A 10,638-nucleotide genomic window follows, 5' to 3' on the forward strand; every position below is an offset into this window, starting at 1 on the left:
CCTTGAAAAAGTTAAAAATATATATATATATATATATATATATATCTTCAAAAAGTCTGTTGGGAGGAGACTTTTAGTTAAACATAACTAAAAGTCTGCATTTGGGAGAAAATAAATTTAAATTCTCGCTTTGTTATTTTTTTTTAATTTTTAATTGAGCGGGAGTTCAAACCCAAAACCCATGGGTTTTTTAAAAGGAAGCAAAAATTTAAAGACTACACCAAAAGAAGGCCAATTCTGCGAATTGCCCCACATAGCGCTGAATTTTGCTTGTATTTCAAATGTCCGAACGTCAGGCATTTGTTTGAAGTCAAACAACCAACTGGGTAAAGTGCATTGTTAAAAAATTAGGTACAAATTAGATAACGATGTCAATAGAGCACCCTGGATTTCTTTTTACAAAGGTAATACTCTTTCATGGGCTGAATATGGAGGTGTCGCTATACATGTTCTTGGATATAAAGTGAATTACCCAAAAAAAATAAAAATAAAGGTGAAATGAATTATCAAAATTAGTGTAAGTTCATTGCTTTACCAAGAAAAATGGTGTTTTCCCCCTTGTTTATTACGGACAACGTTCAATTTTCTAACAAACCATCTTATTTCTTTCTGAAATAGAGAAGCTATGTTATTGGCACTAAAATAACTAAATTTATATTTTTATCTTGATATTTTCTTTCAGAAGATAAAACAATTTTATGTTACCTATTAAACAATATTACATGGTCTTTAGATCATACATGTATAGATGATATCTGCAAATAACGAGTCATCAATGTTTGTCTTAATTTCAGCCTGAATTAAAGTATTTGAAGTTTGAAAAATTAATTCTTCTCAAATGAAATGCTAATTCAGTCATAGAACTTCTAACTTTTTCTTTCCAAGTGAAATTTATGGTCCAAATAAATACTCTTATTTTGAACTTTAATTTCAAATACTCATTTTTTCAAATAAAACAAACATTGTCCAAGCGGTTGAGATTATCTACATAACCATTTTACTTAAAACGAAAATATTATTAGAAGAAAAAGTGGAATTTGGTCACTTATAAAAAGGCCGACGTATATAATGAGACCCCAAAACGGCAAAACCTAAGAATCTAAGCCACTGACCTAAAAAAACACAGACACACATAACATAAGTAGAGAGACAAACGAAAAATAAAACTCTCCCCAAAATCCTAAGAGTCCGAAAAAATCCCGATATATTCAAATCCTTGTCTTTTTTGGTCTTAGAATTCTGATTTTATTGGGATTGTTCGATGCTTCTCCCTTTCATAATTGGATCTTCTTTAGCTAATCTTAAATGCTTTGTTTCTCCTTGTCTGTTTCTTCCTGTTTCATGTCTTATATTGATGCACCAACAAGGCTTTCAAAGCAATCCTTGAGTTTTTATAAGTTCCCAATAAAGTTGTCGACTTTATTAGTTTATAGTATTCAAGAATCAACTTCCAGTTCTGGACTACAGTTTTTCTGTACAATATGAGTGAATCTAAGGTGGGTATTACTGATTCTTGATGTTCCTCTTTTGCTTTTTGATATTTTGGTAATTCAGAGTTTGATGGAAAGTTTGGATTTTTAGAATGTTTTGAATTATGGACTAAATTGGTTCTTGAGTTGTGGTTGTATTTTTTTTTTTTTTTTTTTTTTGAGTAAGTTAAAGACTAAGACTTTTTGTCTGATTTATGGTGATTGAATGAAATTATGGTGTTTGGTTGTTTTGAGTTATAGAAAAAAATAATTAAATCTTTAGAAGTTTGGAATAGTTTATAGGTGTATCTTTGTTTGATTATTATTGGCTTTGAGCAATTTGCTTGTCATGATGTGTATTTTTTTCTTTTGAAATATGTTCTTTGAATTGTGGGATTGTTTTTTTCTTCTGGTATTGGGTAGTTTGGTTATTGCTGGTGTTGTGGATGACCAAGGAAGTGAAAAGAAAGCTATGTTGACAGATGGGTATGCTGTTACAGATACATTTTGGCTCGTGGTTGAATTACTTCTTGCTGCCAAAAAAATAGTTGCAAAATTCTCCCCTTTTCTCCACATGGTTGTCTCTATGATGACAACCATGTGGAGTTGTTGTAGTTACAAATTGCTGTGGCTACTTGTGTTTTGCTGGATATTCTGTTTTCCGTGGATTATGAAAAGAATGAGGTTCATTCCTGACTGGTCTCTTTTTAAGTTGATCACTTTTATATTTACTTAAAACGCGATATAAAGTCTTAAAGATGGCTAGACTAGTCCAAAGTAAACATAAGTCAGTAACTATATTCCGGCACAATTTTGACAAATAAACGAACTAAACTACCTTCTATGCCATGCTTAATAGAAACGAAAGGCTTATACTAGATTGTAAGATGCGGTAGTTACCCACTCCTTCCTAAGAGTCAGAATATTTTTTTATTTTTTATTTTTTAAATTATGTGCAGGGTATTGGCGTGAGTACTGGACAATATATCCATAAGATGAGTGTCGAACAAATGTTAAATGGATAAGAACGTACAAGATTGGACAAGATTAGAAATCATAGCATCTTACACCTCCAAAAGCTCCTGATTTGAAGTGTAAGATTGTGGTTATTGAATCGAATAGCGGATGAGGTAGATCAAAAATCACATGAAAGAACATTGTTATGAGAGAGCTACAATCTCTGAGAATCAAGATGAATTTAACTAAGAATAGAACGTAATGTAATCAGAAGTTAACGCTCAGTTGTTGTTAGACTTATGTTGAGTTCGATAATGATAAGTGTGGAATCTAGAGAACTTCTAAAGTTGTAAAAAAAAAAAAAAAAAAAATAATAATAATTGAAATCCACTCAATAGAGCAGAAATATATCAATTGTTCATATTGCTGATGCCAACTTGTGTGTGATTGTGGCATAGTTGATAGATAGTTGATCAGTGATGCGCTTTCTTTCAGTTAAAGTTTGGGCCTAAATGTCATCCCTTCAGAGAATGGTGCCACTAGAGGTGAAAATAGTATTTAAGAAAATGAATATTTGAAATTCATTGATCCTGACAGAAGTGATCTGCATTTAGCTAAGTGTATGAAGTCGAAACATTTGTGGACACAAGTCTTATGAAGGCTAATTCGGATTTGAACTGCTGGTGGTGGCAGTAAAGACTCAAAGGAGCTGCTACAATTGCAGGCAGAAAATGAACTTGGTACAAGGATTTGACATTAGCAGTGTCAGGCTGATTGTATCAACTGTGGTTTGGACTGGTTAACTTTGTATGTGTAGTTTACGAGCTTTACGTGTGTCTGAAGCATTGGTGGATATTTGATAAAGTAATTGGTATGGTATGATGGGGATGGAGAATGCCTGAGTTGCAGTCTCTATTTTTTCTCAGCTTCTGTAGATTTACTCGACAGTTGCTATGCGTTCTGTGATACTTCAGTTATTTGAAGAAATTACTGATTAGTTGTGATTATGCCTTTTCCTCCGCTCATTTTGGTTAGTGATGAAAGAGCCAACATTGTTGCTTTCTATTGATATGTTGTAGGTATTTGTATTTGGTTCATTTACTGAAGATGAAACAAAGTCATTGCTGAACCTGCCGGCTGGTTGTGATGGGAATAAGCACGTGAAAGAAAAGGTGCTAGTTAATTCTTCAAAATTGGTGCCTGATTTATCTTTTGGGAGTTTCAGCTCTGTATCTGATTTCCAACCTGGTTCTTCAAAAGAGAAAGTGGTCTCAGATTCCTCTACTACTCTCAAGGAGCAGAAAGCTGGGCATGAGAAACCAGAGGCAGATAACTTACTCACAGAAATCAAGCAGAATGGAGGTGTCCACAACAATTACTACATCAATGGACATAAAGGATCTGCAATGGCACACAGTATTGACTTTAGCAATTTATGTGTGTCGGAAGATGAGGGCAAAGCTATTGCCAAGTTGTCTAGTACTACTGCACGAGATGATCATACACTATTGAGTAAAGGAAATTCGAATGGGACCATTAGCAATTCGGCAAAAAGTGCACATTCAGAACAGGCCCCTGCAGAGGTATCTGGTGGGCCTCTTGATGTTGCTGGATTGCTACCTCGTGGTTTAATCAACTCCGGGAACTTATGCTTCCTTAATGCTACATTACAAGCTCTTTTGTCCTGTTCTCCTTTTGTTGAGCTTTTGGGAAGATTAAGGATACACAGTATTTCCAAGGTTGAGTATCCAATATTAGCTGCATTGGTGGGGTTTCTTTCTCAGTTTATGGTAACTAGTTCTACAAATTCAATGAAAAAAGATGCAGCCAGTATTGAAGTCGGCACCCCCTTCAGCCCAGCAATGTTTGAAGCAGTTCTGAAGAAATTTACTCCTGATGTTCATAAATCCATTTCTGGCAGGCCAAGGTCTGTACTTATTTACACTTCTTAGTAGTTATATTTTCCTTCTTTCTGGATGTGTTCTTCCATGTCCTTGTTGTGACAGACCTTGAGGTCACCATTTTGATATGCACTTGCATAGTTTAATGATGTCCACCGTCTGTTCTGAAGAGAAAGACAAAGGAATTTATTACTGCTTTGCTACCAAACCATATGATGTACATATTTGCCTGACTTTTCTGATTCTCCTTTTTCTTCAAGCTCCTGTAAATGCAAAAAGAAAAAAAGAAACAAATCAAAATAAAGAAGCAGAAAACAATGCTGTGCATCTATTGTAATTTCTTTGTCTTCCATTTACTACTATTTCCTTTTTTGCTCCTATGATTGTTGTCTTTGGGATCTGAGTCAGTGGCACTACTGGATAATTTAATTGTTTTTCCCGATTAGCATAAATTGGACAAATGTGTCGTTTCTTTGTGAATTATCTCAAAAACACCCTTTATTTACATTTTCCCAGACAAGAAGATGCACAGGAGTTCCTGAGTTTTGTAATGGATCAGATGCATGGTGAATTATTAAAGCTTGAAGGGCAATCAGGTTCAAGCGGGAAAAATTCATCTCTTGTTTCATCAGAAGAAGATGAGGAGTGGGAAACTGTTGGCCCAAAGAACAAATCTGCAGTCACAAGGACTCAGGACTTTGTCCCTTCAAAACTGAGTGCCATTTTTGGGGGGCAGTTGAAGAGCATTGTTAGAGCAAGAGGTAGTGTGCTTTTTGCCTTTGTACTACATTGCATCTACTTGATGCATATTAGTAATATCGCTTATGTTAATTTACCAGTTTTCAAAAATAATAATATCGCTTATGTCATAAAAAAGATTTGCTTATTATATAAAGACTGTCTGCTGCTCATGAAGAACAATAAGACCAGCCTGGTGAATATACATCTGCTATTTCCATAGATTTTCTCATCTTGGATTGCCCATGTGAATCCTAGTTCAACTGTGATAACCATTAAAGGAAATATGGATCACTGGTTTAAGTAAAATACAGACAAATAAGGACAAAGAAGTAGGTTTAAAAAAAAATTAAATAGTGTTCGAAGTGGTGAGAAGCTTTGATTTTTTCCTCTCCTTGGCATCTGTGCATCGTACTACAAATAAATGGGCAACATGACAATATCTGTAAAATGGGAACTTCAGAAATTCCTTGTATGCTATTTTTCTTGATTTTGTTTTAGCATGAAGATTGCACATGACCAGGATATCCTAATTCCAAGATTATAACAGAATCTGGTGATTTCTAAACGGTAAATTTGCAAAGAAAGGTGATTTCTAAACGGTAAATTTGCTACATAACAAGCTCCCAGTCTGACATAAATATAGCAGCTCTTTTGTGAAGCAACTAAATGTTGTGCTCATGCATAGTATGTCTTTTATCATTTTCTTTGGTTGGAAAGACAAATTTGTCCGACCTCTGAAGTTCATTCAACTATATCTGAACTTGGATTGAGTTTTTGATTTGGAATCTACTTTGTTGTAGGGAACAAACCCTCTGCCACTGTCCAACCATTTTTTGTACTCCATCTTGACATTTCACATGAGGTTGTTCATACCATTCAAGATGCTCTCCGCCTATTCTCTGCCCCTGAGACACTCGAGGGATATAGAACGACAGTAGGAAAGGTAAATTACTCTGCTTCCTTTTGGACATTATGGCTTAATACTGTCTGCGGTTGGGAGATTGGTCTAGCACCTAATGTCAAGTATTGAATATGTCAACCTACTGCATAAAACTGTATCAAATCTTAGATGAGTGACAATTTAGAGGCCTCTAGTGTACAAGTTCCCTAAGAATCTTTCGTTGTTGTTGAGGACATTGTTTGTGCCACCATCTTTTTTGTTTTTACTTTTGATAAAATGTATATTCACAAATTTAGAAATAAGGAAATGCTATGAGTTACAGTAAGGAGTCAAGCTGTCCCTGTTACGACTGTTTGGAGCCTATGAAATTCCAATAATTCATATGCATCAGCTTCAAACTGGGAATTACACCAAAGAATAAGGTGGTTGGATAAAAAGCCTTCAATCCGTAAAGGTGATTAAGTTTTCGTTCAAATTATCTGGTTTCCTTTCCTTCTACAGAGTTCATAAATGCATAATGGGATTGTGAGCCATGTATTATGCAGCTGTTTTGATTTTTCCCATACCAGTTCCAAAGAGCTACTCATGAAGTTCTTTGCATTGCCAACTGAAACTCAAAAATGTTTAAAAACCTTCCGTTTACAAGGTCATCATGGAAATGGAGACGACCACTTAACATGGGGATCCCAAATTGTGTAAATGGGGAATTGGAATGACTCAGTCTTTGATATCATTTATAAAATGAACCTTTGTCCCAAAGCAACCCAAAAACTAGCTCACGAGGTGAGAATTGCCCAAAACAATCCATATCAGGAGACAATATCCCATTCCCGCAGCAAATATGGGACACTTAACAACCAATTTTTCATCTTGTTAGGATGAATTAAGTAGTCAAGGTTACAATTGAAGTGCAGTAAAATGATTTTCACTTGATTAAATTACCTGTCATCAGGATTAGCCTCTTTTTCCTCTGGATGATTATTGACAAGTTATTGCTGTTGATTTTCACAGGTTGGAGCTAGAAAATCCATCAGCATACAGACACTTCCTAAGATGATGATTTTACACCTGAAGCGGTTTGGTTATGGAAGCTACGGAAGTACAAAATTGCTTAAACCGGTGCAATTTCCTCTGGAGCTAGTGATAAGCCGTGATTTACTTGCTTCTTCAACTACAGAGGTAATCTTCGAACTTAGTGGAGTTCTCTGCTAACCGTCTATCCCAAATCATGAGAAATATTTTATTTTCTGAAGTAAACTCTATAATTCTGGTTACAACTATGTAGTGTTATAAGGAAAATTTGAAACATCATCACCTTTTTGCACGCATTATCAAGGAAGCAGCACATCCACTATGGCGTGATATATGTGATAAACATGAGGCAAAACTTAATATTTTGTTCTTGTTGTTCAACATACAGGGTCGACGATATCAACTTGTTTCCACAATCACCCACCACGGAAGGGAAGCTTCTAAGGGGCATTACACTGCTGATTGTCTTTACCAGAGTGGGAAGTGGTTGCGGTTTGATGATGCCTCTGTTTCTGCTATCACCACTAACAAAGTGCTGCATGATCAAGCTTACGTTCTATTTTATAAACAAGTATAGGCAACCTGCTGTCTTAATTTAATCAGGTAACGGAGCTCGGATAGAAGAAGACATTCTGAAGCCATTGGACAATGCTACACCTCAGGCTTCTGCAGAGGGTTGACTTAGATAACTACTACCGTTTCCATTTACTACAAAGGTGATCAGGGAAATGGAACATCTGTCGTCATCCAGGGAATGTGGTAAATGTATGAAATTTTTGTTGCCAGTTGTCTATTGGAGCTGTTTCTTTTCGTCTTCCTTTTTTTTTTCTTCCCCTTTCTTTTGTCTCTCATCATTGTGTTCGGAAAATTTGACTATTCTGAAATGAGGATCTGTGGTCGGGATGTTTCTTGATATTCGATAATAGATGTATGAGTTTGTCTCCTTACTTTAGATATATATATATATGTATATATTATATAGAAGTATTGCTTATTGATAGTATGTTGTCCCTGAAGTGGTTTAGTTGGCTTTTCTTTGTCCTGGCTTTTGATTCATGGTGAAATTGAATAGCAAAGCAAACAGCAGAAAATATGCATCATCTTGTTGCAGTCCAATGTTATTAAAGAAAAACTGCATATGCCATCCCATGTTTGAATAACAGTTTACAGCCGTGCATTCTTTTTAAATAACAAGCTCTGTGAATTTGTTCGTTGCCTCAACCTTCTCTCGTTCGTAGTAGATTGAAAATGACGAGAATGCTATTGATAAAGGAGGCATAAGCATCTATCTCTCGATCCAATTCATCTCTAGCCTCTCCAACACACTCTTGGTACGAAAGAAACACCCCTCTTGAAGAGATTGAAAGTCTTGCAAATTATTTAGCCAAATATAAACTGCTACTTCCCAACAGTAATTGGTCTTAAATCAACTTATAATAAGCACTTCTAAAAATAAATTGATTTTCACAGCTTGACCAAACAAGCTCTAAGCCTTGGTTGGTAGAGTTATCAGTACTTGTGCTAGTGGGAGGTAGTAGCTACCCAGTGAAATAGTCAAGATGCGCGCAAACTGACTTAAACACTACCAGCATAATTCATTACATATATACATGGTCAATGTACTAAGCTCTTGAAAATGAAATGCTTCACATACTAAAGTCCGATTTAGTTAAGTTAGGAAAAGAGCCGGAAGAATCCTTGTAAAAACACAGAGTCAATTAGTTTCTTCATAGTAATTTATTGGTTTAGAATTTCCAATTATAGGATGGTAGCAGTCTAGCCGAGGCTTGTAATCAAACCCTACTCAGAAAAAAGTTTTTTTTTTTTAAAATAAAAAATAAATAAAAAATACTAGCAACACACAAAAAAGTAGACCATAAAGAAAGCCAGTGTTTTTAATCCCAGTTTGAAATATTATTTCTTTGTTCCATTTTATTATACCTAGAAACAAAGAAGAAGAGTCCCAAACCCTTCTTTAGCCATGAACTTTTTGCACTTGTTCAACGATTAAATTTACACGGTAATATTTCCTCCATAAATCGATATAACTAGACAAATTTTATTTTCAAAATATTAATGAATGCATCACACTTGATTAAATATGGATGATGTTAAATTCAGTAGCATGAAAGAGATTATTTTACTACTACTTGTATTACTTTTTAGTTAAAGAGAAAAACTACAAGCAAAATTAAGTCAAAGATTGTGCGTTTTGTATTGTTTATTAATTCTTGTAAATTGCACTTTTTACTGGTCCCTCCAATGTTTTTAGTTGAACTGGGAAATTAAATTAAAATAGTACGGCATGGAAACATGCCTTCAAAGTTTATAGTTGTTGTCTTTTGAAATGAGTTGCTTTTTCTTTCTTTTTCTGGATTAAGAAACTAATCAAATGAACTTTTTTTTTTTTTTTTCCTTTTTCCCCAGAAAAATAGAGTCAATTTTCAAACCCTGCCCAACAGACGGCAAAAGAATTGCTTAAAATTCTTGGAGATGAGTCTTACAGGAGAATAATCTAACTTTAGTAGGGTGTTGAGATATCTTTTTATTTACTTATGGGAACCAAAGAGATAAAAAAGTATGGGAATTTGTAGTTTGGTCCCGCTTTTTGGATATAATGTTACGAATGTGTTTGGACTTGCCTGGATACTTTCCTTCGAGTTCAACTAAAGAAACGCTATTTTACTCTTTTAGGTTTTTGTGGTCCAGTCCATAGACCTATAGCAAAAAATAAAAAAATAAAAAGAATAAAAGTGCCACCCTTTTTAGGTCCTCCATGATGATTTTTTTTTTTTTTTTTTTTTAAGATATTTCTTATTTCATTTCCCATGGAGTAATGCTTCTACTAAGAACTTTAAAAGAATACACATTTTTAGTACAAAATTATGAGGAAAGATTCCTTTATCATTCTGCTCGCTTAAATTGGAGCATGACAACCTTAAAGATGATGCTCTGAGACAACTACCTAGTAATTTTAACATAATACAGATATAATAGCTAGGCAAGAAATCACTAAACGTTTAACAAATATTATATTTTGAGCCCATAATTTTAAAAATACAACGTACTAGATATTTAAAATCTTAAATATTGAATTAATTACTTTAAAAACTTGAATATGCGGATGCAGACAAGACCTAGATCGAAATGGCCATTCAAAAGTTCAATTCTCTTTGTGCAAATTATGAAAAAAGTTGAATTTTAAATCTAGGAGTAGAGAGGGATTATCAAAGGTCGTTCGTGAGTTGTTAAGAATTCATCCTCACACAATGCTTTCGTTCAACTCTCCTTGGTGGCAAGGTTCTTTAGAACTGGGGTTACTTGCAGGGTCTTTACTTTCATGTAGTAGTATCGGGTCCTACTCCTATGCATTAAAATTGTGGTGTTTCACCCTTTTTTTTTTTTTTTCTTGCATGATTATTTAGTATAGGAATTCAATGGCCAGACTAATTTTGATTTGCATCAAGTAAGGCTCACAATGGGAAAAGGCTTTTTAGCATTCATTCTCAGAGTGAGAATTGAAGACTTCACGTTAAAATAGGAGAATCTCATCCAACCCACCGACAACCGTGCTCTTTGGAGGTTGACTGCTCAAAAGGAAAGAAACAGAAGAAAAAAGACATAAATGAATCATCAC

At 34.7% G+C, this 10,638-nt stretch overlaps 1 protein-coding gene across 1 annotated transcript; it reads left to right on the forward strand.

The window, feature by feature from the left end:
* Nucleotides 1-1,097: 1,097 nt before the first annotated feature.
* LOC132063241 (ubiquitin carboxyl-terminal hydrolase 24-like) lies at nucleotides 1,098-7,953 on the forward strand. Its single transcript, XM_059455705.1, has 6 exons — nucleotides 1,098-1,496; nucleotides 3,506-4,353; nucleotides 4,844-5,088; nucleotides 5,869-6,011; nucleotides 6,981-7,148; nucleotides 7,390-7,953. The coding sequence occupies exons 1-6, from the start codon at nucleotides 1,482-1,484 to the stop codon at nucleotides 7,576-7,578; spliced, it is 1,608 nt and encodes a 535-aa protein (XP_059311688.1). The 5' UTR covers nucleotides 1,098-1,481; the 3' UTR covers nucleotides 7,579-7,953.
* The last annotated feature ends 2,685 nt before the right edge of the window (nucleotides 7,954-10,638 follow it).

This window comes from Lycium ferocissimum, chromosome 7 (assembly GCF_029784015.1).
Source record: "Lycium ferocissimum isolate CSIRO_LF1 chromosome 7, AGI_CSIRO_Lferr_CH_V1, whole genome shotgun sequence".
Lineage (NCBI taxonomy): Eukaryota > Viridiplantae > Streptophyta > Magnoliopsida > Solanales > Solanaceae > Lycium > Lycium ferocissimum.

Coding starts and splice junctions, on each gene's coding strand:
- LOC132063241 (XM_059455705.1), top strand. Junction 5,089..5,868: donor GAGCATTGTTAGAGCAAGAG/GTAGTGTGCTTT, acceptor ACTTTGTTGTAG/GGAACAAACCCTCTGCCACT. Junction 6,012..6,980: donor ATAGAACGACAGTAGGAAAG/GTAAATTACTCT, acceptor TGATTTTCACAG/GTTGGAGCTAGAAAATCCAT.